This window comes from Camelus bactrianus, chromosome 6 (genome assembly GCF_048773025.1).
Source record: "Camelus bactrianus isolate YW-2024 breed Bactrian camel chromosome 6, ASM4877302v1, whole genome shotgun sequence".
Lineage (NCBI taxonomy): Eukaryota > Metazoa > Chordata > Mammalia > Artiodactyla > Camelidae > Camelus > Camelus bactrianus.
Window position 1 is genome coordinate 32,108,683 of NC_133544.1, and position 17,289 is coordinate 32,125,971.

At 42.3% G+C, this 17,289-nt stretch overlaps 1 protein-coding gene and 1 long non-coding RNA gene across 2 annotated transcripts in view; one reads left to right on the forward strand and one right to left on the reverse strand.

The window, feature by feature from the left end:
- FNTB (farnesyltransferase, CAAX box, subunit beta) overlaps nucleotides 1-17,289 on the reverse strand; it is a 64,919-nt gene that overhangs the window by 6,257 nt on the left and 41,373 nt on the right. The window contains exons 7-10 of the mRNA XM_010962268.3: nucleotides 14,975-15,061; nucleotides 8,992-9,121; nucleotides 6,241-6,373; nucleotides 282-393 (exon numbers count right to left, since the gene is read on the reverse strand). Coding sequence (XP_010960570.1) covers nucleotides 282-393; nucleotides 6,241-6,373; nucleotides 8,992-9,121; nucleotides 14,975-15,061 — 462 coding nt within the window. The remainder of the gene's footprint in view (nucleotides 1-281; nucleotides 394-6,240; nucleotides 6,374-8,991; nucleotides 9,122-14,974; nucleotides 15,062-17,289) is intronic.
- Nucleotides 387-10,632, forward strand: LOC123618871 (uncharacterized). Its single transcript, XR_006727359.2, has 2 exons — nucleotides 387-1,456; nucleotides 10,126-10,632. It is a non-coding gene; the product is annotated as an uncharacterized LOC123618871 (long non-coding RNA).

Here is a 17,289-nt window from a genome sequence, read left to right on the forward strand (position 1 = left end):
GGATACAGGATTTTAAAACCCCTATTTAAATCAGCTTGGATTAAAAAAAAAAAAGAGGAAAGAAAAGCTACCAACCTAGCAATCTGTCTACCTAACTGGAGAGGGGGTGCAAGTAAGCTGGGGAAGGATGGATGGGCACTGGAAGGGGGTGCTTCCTCCCTCTCCACACTAGCACTAAGCAGCTGGATGGAAGGGGACATCCCATCGGCTCTGAGTAGGGCTGAGGCCCACATCCCTCCCTCCCTCTGCTGTCCCTCTCTCCCCAGAGAGGAGGCACTCACTTGCCAGGTTTATCCAGGAGCCCCCCGGTGGGGCACTGGCAGCACATGAGAATGTACTCCTGCAGAGCCTGCTGATGAAACATCCAGCGGCTCATGCTCAGGGCAGGGTCACCTGCAGAAGACAGAGGATCAGCACGGGCCTGGGCCTGGTAGAAGTCCAGCACAGGATCGATGCCTACTTTGTATTTTATTGCCCAATGGGAACAGTCAAGGTTTCCCTCTCATCTTCTTGGACTAATCTTAAAAATTACATTCTGAGGACACTTGTTGTCTTCACCCAAGTCTCATGACATGTCCCTTCTCCTGAACACTGACACAAGTCAAAGAGCAGCAGGTCAGAGTGGCAACTGGTTTTATTTGAAGTGTCCCCTCACCCTGGATGACTATCCCAAACCATGTCCCTTGCAGGCACGGACTAGTTGTTCAGCTCAGCTTTCCAAACTGCTCTCTGTTACTGCTCCACAACTCCTTACCCTGGGCTCCTTAAGATATTTCTTCTGGCGCATCTCTGAAATTTGTTAACCAGACTCTAGCCAAGAGAACTCTAACCACGGTAATAATGTCTGTTACTTCTGTTTTGCTAAGCCTCAATTTAATCTGTCTCTAAAGGGAATTCTCCAACTAGTCTCTTGGCTCAAAAAATTTTCCTAAGATGCATTATCAGTAACTGCCCTCCTGCATCATATAACATGGTAGTCCAAGCAGAAATGGGCAATTCTGGTGATACACCAAACTACTGACCAGCAACTCAGCTGAGCTGCTTCACTCTGAAGTTCAGTCAGCATGGTCAGAGGATCCTGTGAAGACACAGTTATCGAAGGGGGAGGAGGGACAAATGGCCAACAGATAGATATGCACAGAAACATTCAGGTGGGAGTTGATTTTTTAAAAATACACACAATAGGATGTGCATTAAGTCTTGGTCAATCTTATACTTTGCTACCTGGCTACAAAGGTAATAACAATCTGTAAATGGCAAATGAAAGCTAATTTTTCTTCTAGTTTTTTTGTATCTATGCATTATTTTTCTATCTGGTTAAGATAATTTTGTATCTTATGTTTTTCATTTCACCCTATAGGCATACACTTTTCTGTTCTGCTACGTAATCTTCACAACCATCATGAAGAGCCATCACTGAAGAGCCGAACAGTATTTCATTAAGTGGGTGCATAAGGTAATGGCATCAGTATAGGCACTGGACCAAAACTCTCATGTATATGTATGAGGAGAGAATCTTCTGTGGTAAAAATTTGTCAAAGTTTATAGTAAATGTGGTATATAAAGAGAGTATGTAAGTGAAATACTTAATTTTGGAATATTTATATACATAGACTACCACAGAAAATTAATGATTTTTAGATTTCTTAAGCGAGAGATGGAAAGAGAGATGGGGGCAGTGGGGAAGTGATCACTGGTTCCTAGGTTGAACATTGGATGAGCTACGCAGTTGGCTAACATTTGGGCACCGGGTACAAAACCACTCATCTTCAACACCTGGATCCTGCCTGGCCCAGGGGATGCTCATACCAGAAGATGCACAGGGAAACTGAGCCCAAGGGAGGAGGGGCACTTTCAGGTCCCCCTTCTCGTGCTCAGCCCAGGACACACGCTTACTGAAGTGCTCTGTCTAGAATTATTTCCTTCAAATAGATTCACAGGAGTGAAGTGATTCATTTAAACAGAAAAAAAAAATATTTTCAAGGTTTTTAATAGATATTGATAAACTGCTTTAAGAATTTATATAGTCACCAGCAAAATTTAAGATTTTTCTGTACTACTGTCCAGCCAGCACTGGTTACCTTTTCAAAAGTTCTCAGCAATTAAAATGTTGAAAAGAAACAATACCTGATCGTATGTTTTGATTTGCATATCTCTAATTATTAATTAGGGTGAACTTTTCCCATACCTTTTACTCACTAGTTGTATTTCCCTTTTAGAGTGTCTGTTTTCTGAGATCCAAAAGTCAATTTTATTAATCTAGCTTTTTACTATATTTACCCTTTGTCTGTATCATATGGTATACTTATTTCTCCCTTTTTGTTCTATTTTTTTTGGTTGTATGGGTTTTTTAAATTACATATTACATATGCTATAATCACACTGTTGATTTTTCCTTTGTGATTTCTTCTTTAAAGAAGCATATTTAATGGGTATAGGAATTTGGGGGGATGGTGAAAATTCTAAAATTGATTATAGCAACGGTTGTACAACTCTGTGAATACACTAAAACTACTGAATTATACACTTCGGGTGAATTGTATAGTAGGTGAATTACATCTCAAGAAAAGTTGTTATTCTTAAAAGCATATTTATTAAAAGACTTACTATAAGGTAAATGATTACTGCTAAAATTGAAATCTGAAAAGAAAATGCTATATTTATTACTAAATGGAGTGTTTTAGTTACTTCCTACATTATTTTTTTTAATTTAAAAAAATTTGGGGGGAGGTAATTAGACTTGCTTGCTTTATTTATTTATTTATTTATTTATTTATTTATTTATTTATTTAATTTTAATGGAGGGACTGGGGATTGAACCCAGGACCTCATGCATGCTAAGCATACAACTGAGCTATACGACTAAGTATACAACTGAGCTATGACTGAGCTATACCCTCCCTCTTCTTCCTACATTATTGAAGTCTAAAGGTTCAAAGTTCATAAACTCGACAAAAGCTTCCTGAGATCTTGAATTTGCCCATCAACACACATAATCAGGTGAGATGAAGGGAGATATGATTACAGGGTGATAACTGGGCACTGGAGTCAGCCTTTTAAGTCCTGTATATCGCTCCCTTAAAACACAGATCCCATTATAATGTCATTTTGCATTTCAAACGTTCCTTTTATCTGAGAAATCAAACATTTTTCAAATAGTAACTGACAGGTGCAGCCACATGTAGCTCAATTTCAAGGGTGGGTAAATACAGCCTGGGTTATGGGGGTATGGGGTACGTCCCAAAGAACATACAGCAACTATCAGTCCAAATAGAAACTCACAGGCCTGCTGCTATTTTAATGCTCCACAAAAAAAAAAAAAAAAAAGTCACTCTAATTTAGTTAGCATTTGATATTTTTAAGATAGTAAGAATAATTCATCCTACTCAAATACCATCTTCTACACATAAGGCAGCCACCACAATGAGCTGTGACAGCTACTTGCCAAGCGGGACTGGCCTGGGTTCCTGTGCTGCAGTGTGCCAGTCCCATGTCATCTTTTTAGTTAGCAGTGTGATCATTGTCTTTTAAAAAGGTATTTGTTCACTTATTAAAATAAAAATAGTAATGCACATGGTGGGAAAAAAAAGTACAGTATAGAAGGATATAAAATTTTAAAAGTCTCCCCTCCTTCATCTCCTACCCTTCTCCCAAAGGTACCCACTGTTAAAGGGGTCTGGGGTGGGGTGTACACTTCCAGGAAAGCTGTGTGGATGCACAGACAGTCTGCTCTCGGCCTGGCCTTCAGCACCTTCTGCTGCGTCCTGGAGAGCTTTCCACATCAGCCCACAGTACGCAGCTACTCTATGGAGTTGGGTTGTCTGCTATTAAAACTTCACTTCAGCCCACATCCTTTGCAATGTCTGTGCAGGAAAGCTCCCACTGGTACCCTTGCTGGGTTCAAATAATTTAAACTAAAGTCTTCAAACTACCCTCCAAAAAAATGACACACCTATTTACAGCCCCTCTAATAGTGAAAAGTGCCTGTTTTCCCACACTCTCCCCAACATAAGGTATCCAGTTTTCTAATCTCTGCCAACCTGATAGTAAAAACAAATAGTGCCCCGCTGTTTTTATTTGCATTTCTTTATCATCTTTTCGTCTGATTAATGGCCCTCTGTAGTGGTTACAAGCAGGGCTCTGATCCCTTGGGAAGTGGCAATCAGGTATTAGAAAGCAAGTCACTTACCCGCACTGTATTCCTCACCTGTAAAGTGGGGTAACAATAGTACCTGTTTCATAGGGTTGTTCTGAGGATCAAATGAGAAAATATATGTGAAATATACCCAGTTCCGTCCCTGGCTTACGGTGAGCACTTGGTAATTCTCAGTAGTTGTAGCAGAAATTACAATAATAATAGTTGTTCTTATTCTGTCTGTTCTGAACCTGTCTGTCTGGATCCTTTGCCTGTTTTTCAACTGTGTTGTTCATCTGTTTCTTACTGGTTGGTATGACTTTCTCAGATTAATGAAATTAACTCTTCATCAGGTGTCACAAATATTTTTCCCACCTTGCTACTAGTTTTGTTTATAGAATTTCTTCTTTTGTAAAATTTTTGTTTCTCTTTATGCAAGAACTACATATTAGTAGAAAAATTAGAAAATACAAATATAAAAGAAAACAAACATCACCAGTCATTTTACAACCCAGATACCGTCTATTAATATCTGGAGTCAACTTCACTGAAAATGGAATTACATATATCCTGCTTTGAAATCTAACTCTGATCACAGTATATTGTGAATATCCTTCTACGTCACATCTCCTTTTGACTCCCAATGTCAGTATTTTGCCCACAGCTCAAAACACTCCCTTCTTCCTAGACCCTGGTCTGGTCAAAGTCCGCTGTTTCTAAGAAGTGAGTTTCAGGCTTCTCCCAGGCAATGAAAAAAGCTGGAAGCACCAAGATTCACAGGCAAAGCTTTAAATGTGACGCGTCCCCCAGCACTTGTGCTACAATAAACAAAGAGTGAACCAGAGCCTCTCCTGAAGACTCTGGCAGGCAGCGCTGTTACAGCTCTCACCAGATCTTCTTGGCAGCTACAGAATGACTGCATCTTATCCCCACCAGAGACAGGCTTGTAAAAGGCTGACGGCTTTACCAGAGGCTTGACCTCACCAATTCCAAAAACAGATCACTAAAACCCCAAGTTATTTCTGTTTTGAAACGCTGGTCTCTTGAGGAATTTCTGACTTCCCTACTATAGTGTTCAAGCCAGAGACCCAGCAGGCGCCAGAGCCAGAGGAAGGTTACGTCTCAGGACTCTCAAACTGCAAGCCCAGGGGGCTCTAGGCCAAGGAGCCTTAGGACAGACTGAGATGGGGAGATGGGGAGACGGGACAGAGCTCTGTTCGCTTCAATTAAGAATCAAAAGAGAGGGGCTCAGAAAAAAACAGCCAAAGAAGAAAAAGTGTGTGTGTATATGGGGCAGGGCTGGGGGGGGGAGGTGTACAGTAGAAAAGAATCTCATCTTCTGCATTTGAGCAATTAAGTACTCAACTACTAAGCCCAAAGAAAAGCATCCCTCTGGGCCAAGGGATCTCACTCCAAGACCAGATCAGCACCCAGCAGGGCAGACATGACTTCTCTCTCCCACTGGTTTCCGCAGAGACACCCTGTTCTCACACAGAATAAACGAGAAAGGTGATTCCAGAGGCAGCAGGTGGCCTGAGATCTTGAAAAGTAATAAGGGCAGGCTCCCAGAAGTGCGCTTGCTATCTCACTCCTTGGATCTGCATTCCCATCTGAGGCTCCACAGAAGTAAGCATGGGCCTCTCTACCTCAGTGGTACTGGTGGAACAAATCTGCATTCAGGATTCTCCAGGGAATTTAAAAATCACATTTCTAATGGTGACAGCTAAGCAGCCAGCCAGGCATGGGGTCTGTTTCTCCGCCCCTTCGTGCAACTACCTTCCCTTCCACTGTCATGACCATGTGTACAGCGTGGGTTCTCAGTTCTGGCATGACCCATACGGAGCTCTGCGTTGGAAACTGGGGCTTCACACCCAGCTGAAGTGGCCATCACCGGGGGCCAGGCACTCACCGCCTCCTAGCCACAGCCAGTGAAGCAGCGGGGACCCCTAAACCACTGGAGGGAAATCCTGGTTGGCACACATGTCCGCTCAAAATCCAGGACAGACAGAGCCTGTTCCGAGCCCTCTGAAAAAGCACTCTGGCCTCCTGACTTGGTGAGCAGCCGAGGGAAGTCTCGAGGCCCTGCCAACCGCCCCCGGGCTCACCTTGGGCGTGCAGCGCGCGGTGCAGCAGGGGCAGGAGCCCCGCCTGCCAGAAGGAGTAGCAGCCGTCCACCAGCTTGTTGCAGCGGCCCTGAAACCCACCTTCAAACCGCATCTGCCGGCTCGTCACCCATTGCTGAGGAGGAGACAGAGAAGGGAGAGCAGCTGGAGGTTAAAAGAGACATGAAACACAGCAAGACAAGATCTCCAGAGGCTGATCTAGGGATGGAGGGTTCCTGTCTCTTGGCTTCTTGGGACCGAGTGCTGGTGCTTCGGCCCCTGACCTCCTTGCCCTCGCTGCTGAGACAAGAGTGGAATGTCCAGTCTGACCCTTCGGAGGCAATAGGCATGGCTCTCTGCTCAGTGTCTGACAGACAGCTAACCACCTATTCATTCCTGGGCTCCAAATGGGTTCTGGGGCTGAGAGAACAAAGGAGCCTAGTGGGCTTGGAAGGAGACCTGCAAACATCTGTTAATAAACTAGGGAATTTAAGACAAGGCTACCAGTGGCTCGTTTCATCTCCCTGCTCAGGGAAGTTTATTAAAAGCATATAAATGGAGTTTTGTGCTACATTCATCAGATGATCTCAAGCTGTTCTTGACTTTTATTTGGCACCTGAGGAGATCCATCCATGGTTTCTTAGCACATCCATCCCTCGCAGGACTGGGAACAGAAGCCATCAGTCCTGATTCCCAGTGATGGCTCTATGCAGTCCAGCCCCTCTGCTTCTCCAGGGAAAACTGGCTGGCTAATTAGAAGAAAATATTTTACTTCGAACCCGTAAAACGGCTCTTGATGTCACTCAGTGATCACACACGATGCATTCCTCGCTTATCTCCAAGTTTTCTCAACACATTCTCCTATAAACATCAAGATAGTCAAGGGCTTGGCCTTAAGGAATGAGCAGAACCAACTGTCTGAGCAGATAATGACATTTCCAGTTCCCTCCCAGCCCTCCATGGCAGTTTCAGCCTCCAGCCGGGGACTCCCAGAGCTGCCTCGCCAAACTGGAAGACACAGAGAAGCCTACTTCCCCTGAACCTGGGTTCTTACCAGCCTGAGTTCCCGAAAGGGGCCACTAAGGACCCTCTTCAGAAGGGGTGGGAGGTATGCAGCCATCCTTTACTGTAGAGTTTAGATTATATCCCTGTTCAAGGCAACACCCGCCCATAGAAAGCCATAATCCAAAATTCTTAAAAAGAAAGTCACAAAAATACTGAACTGCAGGTGCAGGCACTAATATATCCCCAGTCAGTCTTAAATGAACCAGTGCTTTAGGGCAGATGCCCTTTAATGAAAGTAGGCTAAGCATCACTCAAGAAAGAAAAACAGGCATTACAGGAGGGAGGCCATTCTTCATTTTCACTTATCCCACAGATTTAAGTGTTTTTAAGCCAGACTAATTAATTTTTTCCAGTGCCCAAGACCATGGGTTTATTCTGTTTCCCTTAGCTTTATGAATTCATAAAATCCTTCAGATACGGGTCCTAGGTCTCCCAGAGCAAAGAGAGGGGAGGGAGCAGTCCGGGTAAGAAGGATGCACCTACTGTGTGCCAGGCTGTTTGTATATATTCTCTCCTTTAACCTTCAAAGAACTGTCACCTCTACCTTATAGAGGGAAAAAAATGAAGTTAAAACAGATTAGATCATTTCCAAGGTCACATGGCTATGAAGTGGTAGAGACAGGGTTCAAATCCAGAATACTGCCATTGTGACTGGGGCATTCGCTAATTACATTCCTTATTTCTGCCTGGGAGATGGGAATTTTATGTTTCACGCCTTGTTGGTGATCAGATTTTAAAGTGTCTGATGAGCTCTTAAGTCCATGCATGAAGTTGGCCATTTCGGCATAAACCTTCAAGGCTTTAAGAACCTTCAAGAAGAGTGTGCTATAGGTGGCTTCCTAAAGACAAGGACAAAATGCTGCTGGTCATGTCTCTACAAAGTCTACGAGAAATCGCTTGGAAGCTCACAATGGGTCTCACAATGGCCCCTGTGATGACATCTGAACTTGGGGAGAGGAGATGAGTGTCAGCTGCAGCTGGTTTGCTCGGAGGTCATGGTCAGGGAGTAAACGCTGCCCCAGCGACAGCTCCCTGGTGGCTGTGTGTGCGTGCTTGTGCAATAGGCCTCCAATGACAATTTCACTATAATCCAACAACTCCCTGAAGTTCATTCTGAACACTGCTCAGGAGCTTGGGGTTCCCGCACAAAAGCCTGGGCCACCTGCTCAAAGCACTTACCCGGCTCATGTGAAGGTAGTTATTAATGTTCACGTAGAGCAGCAGGTAATACAACCTTGGCTTCAAAATGCCTCAAAGCTCTTCTTATAACTTTTTCTCTCAGGAGATTCTAAGACACATGATAACCTCTAATTTTAAGAAGCTGAAACTACACTTTCCTTGGAAGTAAGTCGAAGGCACTCTGGCCCACCCCAGGTGTCTGAGGGACTCAAGGTCTGGGGTTGGCCTAACACACTATGTAGAAAGTTCAGAGCAGGAAGATGGAAAGGTGGAAAGAAGGGAACCGAGACAGAGTGGACATTCCCTGTCCCCTCCCCCACTCTCTCAGAGTTGTGTCAAGTGCTCCGACAATTAGATCTGAAGCCTTATTATGGGACTGTTAGTTCACACACTCAAGGCAAAAAGTCTGTTAGCCCTTCCTCAGCCAAACCATCCCAGGACCTGCGTGTCTGAGTAATCACATCACAGGGGCCTGGGGCCTGAGGGGAAGATGGACTGACAGACACTTACCAATAAGCTCTTCAAGTTCAAGGAGCGTTCCTTCTTGAGAATGACCAGTGCGGCCAGGCCACAGAAAGTGTAGCCTCCATGGGCTTCCATGCCCGGCACCCCGCCAATCCCACCTTCCCAGTTCTGACACCTAGGAGGAGAGTGAGAAAACCGGATTGAGTGGTCAGTGTCCACCCACGAGAACAAGTGCAGGACCATGCGGGACAGCAAAGCACGAGTTCATTCAGATTAATGTGTAAGCCACTGCAACTGTGAGTGGAAAGATGCTAATTAACTTTTGCAAATGCCTTTTCCTCAAAAAAAAGAAAGAAAGAAATTCAGAAATAACCTACTAACGTAACAAACACAGTACCTGAAAATCATAGTACTTTTTCGGAAAAAGTTATAAAATCATACATATAGTATAATAACCATCAGGTTAAAATAAAATTGAAAAACAACCACTAATCTAGTTCTCTTTTAGTACAGGTCTATTGCTGATACGTCTCCTCTTCATTCTTCTGTATGTTCAAAAAGTTTCTATAGTGACATATATATCTTAATAACTATTCAAAAGAAATTTACTTTTAAAAGTTATAATTTCTTATATTTTCAAATTACTCTATCACTGTAATAATTATTATTTGGGGTTAGACCATATATTAAGAGTTTATTTTCTAGTCATAAAAACATGCATAATCTTTGACACAGCAATGCAAGGTTATTTCTAGGAATTAATCCTACAAAATAAAGTAAGAATGTGTCCAACGATTAGATTATCAGAATGTTTACCGTATTCCCATTTATAACAAGGAAATATTAGAAAGAACTCAGAAGCCCAACAGTAAGTAACTGGTTATATAAATTATGGTATATCTGTATAATACTACACAGTCATTTAAAATGATGCTACTACAGCACTCTATTTAAAGATGTTCCAAATAGATTACATGAAAGAAGTTATAAAATAATAATGTACTATATGATTTTTCTGGAATTCTGAAAAGATACACACAAAAGAGTGGTTGGTGGTAGATTACAAATGGTTTAGAGTTTCTTCTTTTTGCTTGTCTGTAATAAACATGTTTTATCTGTGAAATACAGAGATTTTCTTTTCAGTATATCTTCATGTAACACAGAACTTTACCTCCACAGGTATGTACACAGAGTCACACTCCATACAGGTGTGCCCACCTCGCAAATCCTAGCTGGAGAACAGCTGCACAGGTGGATGAGCACTTCATCCCAGAGCTGGGAGAACTTCCAAGTGGGAGAGAAAGGAAGCAGTAATACCTCCTTCCTTAAAGGAGAGGAAGGCCTTGAGAACTCAGAGGCCTTCTTCAGAGAGGCCCCAGGCCCAGGGAGATCATGGCACAGATGCGGAGTCAAAAACTGGCTACCATTCCCTGAACAGACTCTTCAGCTTCCTCCATCTCCCGACCCCACCGCCACCCAAGTACACACAATCCATTTTCTTTCCAGTGCATGTGGCTTCGTGGAGCACAGGAATAGCTCAAGTCTGAAACGTCTGATGAGTGAAGAATATGCAAGGGATCTTTAAAAATTTTTTTTCTTAACTTTTCTTATCTTTAATAATTTTTTGAATTAAAAAAAATTCAAACAGTGTAAAAGAAAAAGCAGTAAAAAGTTGTCCCCTGCTGACCCTGGCCTCCTAGTCCCTCTCACCAGCAGTGACCACTGTCAGTTTGTGTCTCAGTCTCTTTCTCCCTCTCCCTACACACACACACACACACACACACACACACACACACAAATAATATACATACATATATCCCACTTTCCCTCCCTTTGTTTTTACGTGCACAGGAGCAATTTAGTAAAACGGGGGTATCTTCTAGCTAAACATAATGGATTGAACACAGGGGCCCAGTAAAATGAAAGTAAAGGGATTTTTTTAAAAGGGTAAACCCACAGAGTAAAGAGAATAGGAGAGGATATGAATACAGACAGGAGATAAAATTTTGAAAGACAGAAAAGGAGAGAGAGAAGATAACTGACTTGACAGAGAAACCTAAACCAGCCCCAGAAGGAAGCAACAGAAAGCAAGGTGATGTGCTCCGACAACAGCCTGAGGGACTGGAGACAAAAGGTACTCAAGTGGGATGCGTTTGAACCAAGTTGATCGGTTGTAAATTTATAAAAGAATCAGTTAGACGTCCAGGTACCCAGCAGAAGTACTCAAACCCAGCAGAAGATGGGAAGTTTCAGGGGTTGAATCAAAAGGATCTGAATTCCAAGATATTCAGCACAGCTGAGAACAAGCAGGAGGCACCGTACTGAGCAAGGGGATAAAGTGAGCGTCTACAATCTAAACACAAACGCCCCCACCCGCTTCCCCTACTAGTATTTCACAAAGCTGGCTGCTAACTTCATACCCCAACCAGGAACCTGGAAGATTCTTCTCTAGGGGAACGACTAAGTCCAAGGGAAAAAAACTCTACAGATAGTGATACATGAGCATTTCCCCACGAATGGCTGGATCCCAGCCCCCCCTGGCACACACAGTTCCCCATCAACTTTCTAGCACTTGACACTTAAATATGAACACCAGACATTTGAGCAAAGTCTCTTTCATGTAAACATGAAACAAAAATAAAACAAACAAAAATAAACTGGAGAAAGTAATGTAGGGACAGAAGTAAATTTTAAAAGTTAAATCTTTAGATAAGATACTATATGAAATAAAGACACTGCAAGATAAAATATCCCTGAAACAAGAGCAGGAGAGTCTATTAAAAAAAGAATTCTTGGGGGGAGGGTATAGCTCAGTGATACAGCATGTGCTTAGCATGCATGCGGTCCTGGGTTCAAGCCCCCGTTCCTCCATTAAAATAAATTAATTAATTAACCTAGTTGCCTCCTCCCTCAAAATAGTAACAATAATTTTTTTAAAAAGAAGAATTCTTTTTTTATACATGGAGATTAAAAAATAAGTCCTGGAAAATTTTTAAAAGAACTACAGAAATAAAAGCCCGACAGAAAGATTACAAGATAACAGGTAAGTGGATCTCTTAGAAAGTACAATAATAAAGATTAAGAGGTGGAAAACAGGCAAAAAGTTTCTGAAAAATTAGAAGATCAACCCTACTTATAGGATATTATAAAAAAAGTAAACACAGAAAACGGAGGAGAAGAAATCAAAGAAATAATCAAGTTTCTTAGAAGTAAAGTACATGCAATTCTAGATTGAAGACATCTAAGTGCCCAGCACAATGAATGAAAAAAAAAATCCATATCATGGTTCATCAGCATGAAATTTCCAAACAGCAAGATTAAGAGAAACAAAACAAAAACAAACAATGGATTGGGCATACAGTGGGTTGGGAGGCAGTAAAGCACAGTGGGTACAACAGGTTTTGGTCACTTTGTATTTCAGCTTAACATCAAATTCAGTATCCCTTCATTTTACATATACGGAAACTACAACATGGAGAGGTTAGATAACTTGTCCAAGGCACAAAGCTAACAAATGACAAAACTGGGCTTCAAACCCAGGCAGTCAGAGTTTCACATCTAGTAAGTGCCTAATATACCAATCCTCCTGCAAATAACAGCTCTACACTCTGAACAAAACACACTAGAACAACTTCCTGAGGGCTCAGGAAACTGAAAAAAGGTGGGGATTTGAACGCTGGAGCAGTCAGTCCCTCCCTTCCCTCACTGTATTTGTTTCTTCCTGATTTGCCCTCAGGATGGCTACAGTTGCCCAGCATGGCAGCAGCAGCTCAGGGGAAGGCAGCTGACACTCATAGAAAACCCACCATCTTTCTGGCAGGAAGAACCAAGCTGACAGAAATTGAGCAGGAATCCTAGAAAGAGGAGCACCAGAGAAGGAAAACCCCAAATTCCAGGTTTAAACTTGGCTCAAGTTTCTACCTGACCCTGAATCACACACACATGCACTGGGCAAACTGAAAGCAGCATCTGACCAAGAACTGATCCCAGAGCAGAGCCACTGCCCTTGCAGGTGTGTCTAACCAACTTGACTGCCTGCTAAACATCAACACTCTTCAAAGTAATCTAACAGAACCCAGTCTCTACAATGAAATATCACAATGGCCAGGGTACCATCCAAAAATTATTTGACACAGACACTCAGGAAAATGTGACATGTCAACTCCTAGGTATCCAGATGCTGAAATTCCCAGACAAGAATTTTAAAGCAGATATTATAATTTTATATTTACCTCAGTGAAGTTAAGAAAAATACACTTATAAAGAATAAAAAATGGGCGATCTCAACTGAGAAACAAAGTACAAAAAAGAACCAAACCCAGACAGTCTAGCTCAAAAGGCCATACTCTCACTCCTTTAACTACAGCTCCCTTAATATTGAGTATCACCCACCGAGTCCTCAGTAAATGCTGATTATCATTATTATCAGCCTTTTTAACAGTGACAGACACTGGAAGCCAGAAGGTAATGGAGCAACATTTAAAAATTCCAAAGGAATGCAATTTATACAGTAGAAATCTCTAACCAAATGAACCATCAATCAAGTGCAAGACTAGAACAAAGACACGCAAAATCTTAAAAATGCATCTCCCAAGTTCTCTTTTTTGGGATCTACTGGAACACATGCTTCATTAAAATGAGTACGTGAACCAAGAAAAAGGAGGACAGGGGCTTCAACAAAGCAGAGAAGTGAAGTGAATTTCATGCTGAAAGGAAGCTTCTGCATGCCTGCTGTGCGGCAAGCTGAGAGCAATCTGTCCAGACTGAAGCAGGAGGGCAGAGGCCCGAGGAGGGTAACTCAAAACACACGTGCACACACACCTACTCAAGTACACACACAAAAGAGAACTGATACATTTCCTGAGGTGTCTGATTATATTTAGAGTGATCTTACAGCTCTGGCAGAAGATTTGGGAATGATTTCATGATACATACATTAAAAAAAAAAGGTAATGATTAATTCGAGGAAAATAAAAATTACAGAAAAAAGTAAATATGATCATAGTATATCACTTGGTTTAGCTGTAAATTATACTTTCATAGTAACAAGTATTACTTTGATAAAAATTAGAATGTAAAAAAAAAACAGTACGGCCTGGATATAATTCCTTAATAGTACATATAAATCTACTATGCATTTTTTTTAAAGTTATGAAACACCTGAAGCATCCAGAAAAGTACAGCAAATAATATACAGAACGAACATACATGTGCCTAACACCTGGCTTTGATTTAGCCACATGCATTTCAGGTCTTTTTATTTTAAATAAAGAACAATTACAGATACAGCCGAAGTCTCCTGTGTCGAAGTACAGACCTCCCTTAATCTCATTTTTTGTGCTTTCTCCCCAGAAGTAACCAGCATCCTGAATTTGGTGTTTATCCTTCCCAGCATGTTTTTATGTTATTACATGTGATTCTTCCCACAGACAATATAGAACTGTTTGGCGTGTTTTCAGATTTTAAGTAAATGTGCTGATCTGCATGCTTTCTTTCATATCCTTTTTATTTTTTTAACTCAGTAGTGTTTTTGAGATTGATCCCTATTTACACGACTCTCTAATGCATTCATTTTAACTGCTCTATCATAGTCCAGCATTACTACATCACAACTTGCTTATCCACCTCATGCTTGTGAACATTCAATGCGCTTCCAGTTTTTTGCTATTAAAAGTAAGTCCTGTGTTTGTCTCTCTCAGCCATGTGTGTGAGTTTTTATAGAAGTGAAATTTTGAGGTCATCAGCAAGGGCATCTTTGACATATTTCCAAATTGCTCTCCAACCTGGTTAAATCCATTTAGACTCTGACCAATACTGTTATCCAAGTTTTTGATCCTTGCCAATCACATTAAAGAAAGTTTGAGAAAAAAGCAAACTTTTAAAGTATTTTTGAAATGCACAATTCTTCAACCATAAGACATCTCCTGTGATTTTATATTCCCTCTGGTCCTTCTGCATTTGCTTTATTTTTCAGAAGTCTTGACCACTTGCTGTCTAAGAGGCCAAGATAAACCCCAGCCTCTCTCACCTTGCTATCCATTCGGCAGTGCCCTCAAACAGGTCTGGAGTGATGATGTTGGTCAGAGAAGCTACCGAGGCGGCACAGTATGCACTTCTGGAAGGACAGAAATAGAGGAGAGGGTGTTAAGCTTGAAGGTAGAGCCTGAACAAGGCTCACGGAACTTCTTGGGCGAATTGCTCTCTGCTGTAATCACTGCCTGTCCTCACTCTTGGCCCACAGTCAGTCCTCCTGGTGTCCAACCGGGCACTCTGACACTCTGGATAGAGTTGCTCACAGCAAGGTTTCTGTGAAAGAACATGACATTCTATTCTCCCTGCCTCCACATGGCCAAATCTACACCAGACAAAATAACCGTACCAATTCATGTCAACAGGGAATTTAGCTCTTCTTTCAAAGGCCCACGAAGGCTCCCAAAATTCCTCGGTGTCATTCAGGTATTTCTGATATGCCCATTCATTCAGCTGTCAGTACTGTTTTAGACCCAGGATTTGTCTGTTTAATGGCATGGACATGCTAAAGGTTAACTATATTTTTTTCCACAACAGACACTCCAAAAGCAGGCCGCCAGACCCCAAGGGCTGCTGAGACCAGGCAAGGGGAATCAGAATAGGTGAGCCCAGTCAGATTCACTCTTTAGGCCTCTAGAAGGAGAAAAGAGTTTTCATTTCAAGCACCTCACCGGTCACACTCACTCACTCACTCACTCACACACACATACATGTGCACGCGCTCGTGCACACGCACTTTAAAAAGAAAAAACGTCTTTTTTTTGTCATGTTATCCTACTTGATTTGGAATAATTCTTGCCGTTTTATCCTGCCAGCCCTAATTCTTCTCAGGACACATTTTATTTCAGCCTCTTCCTCTATTATGTAGAACACGTCTACAAACTGTCTTTTCTTCCCTTCTATGGTCTCTTCAAATATCTAACATCTCAGCTCCATTTTATGTTGAAGACAAAAATTATTCTAATTCTGGTTACAGATCCTTTTTCTAAGGGCTCCTAAGGAATAGAAACAAGAGGAAAAGGAAGGCTCTAGTTTTGATATTATTCAACATGGTTATAATGTTACGCCAAATGCACTGAGGCAGTCCAGTAAGCTGTGTGCATTATTATCCTCCCAGCATTTTTATCAGCCTGCTCATGGAGGTGGAGGCACACCAGCAGGCATCAGAAGCACGCAGGAGTCCTTTGTGCCAAATGTTATCATCTACATAAACTGACTGCTCTCAGGTCTCGAGCCTCTTAGAGGGTCTCAAAAGTATTTGCTCTTGAATCCTAACGAACCTCTGAGGAAGGCAGGTGGCCAACAGTGTAGTTTGCCTCTCATCAGTGGAAGACCTGAGACCTGCTTCCAGAAGCCACTAGTCCTAGACCTCACACAGAGATGGGGAGCGAGCAAAAGAAACCTGTTTGTGCAGCATCTTCTTCTCTCCCTCCATCCAGTCATCACAATTCTCAAATCTATCCACCTATCCTCCATCCTCTCTGCTGTCACCTGAATCCAAGTCACCATTACCTGTCCGGTCTTCCTGCCTCCAGCACTGAAGCCAGAGGTGCTTCACTAAAGCACTACAATCTGTTCCCTGCAACTGCAGAACGTCTAATAACATACAAATCAGACTGCATCACTCTCTACTTAAAACTTGCCAATGGCTTCTCACTGCTTTTGAAATAAACTTCAAATTAAGAAAAATAAAAATAAATAAATAAACTTCAGACTTCAAGGAGACTGTGGGCTGTTCCCAGCCTGGCCTTCCAGCTTCACCTCGGGCTCTGCCCACCAGGCCCTCTGTGCTTCAGCAACACCGAACTTCTCCTTTCTTAAACACACATTACGCTCTGTCACCTAAACTTTTGCACATGCTGGGTCCATGTCTCCCCACTACCCTCTCAGAATGTTCCGTGTTATATAACCTAGATGAGGAGGTCAGGAATAAATCATTGCTCCTTTCTTAAGAACTGAGAAAAAAAAAACGGTGCTTGCTATGGGTTGACTGCGATGGGATTACTGGCAGCACACACAGGGGCTGTAAATGCCTCAATAAGCTCATCTCAGAAACTAGCAGGAGTTGTGACAGACCTGAAAGATCGAGACCAGTTCTGTCTAATCCAGAATGAGACCAGCCAGCCTCCAGATGCCACCCTGTCCCCATGACCACCGCTTCTCCTCAGATCAAATCCACTCAGGGGGAACCAGCTGACAGTCAAAAGAACACCAAGTGAAAAGTGATGGAACTGGGACACGAGAAACCAGGAGCAGCAAGGAAATGAGATGCGATCTGCTAGGTTTCATCCATCATTCGCATCTCTGAGTCTC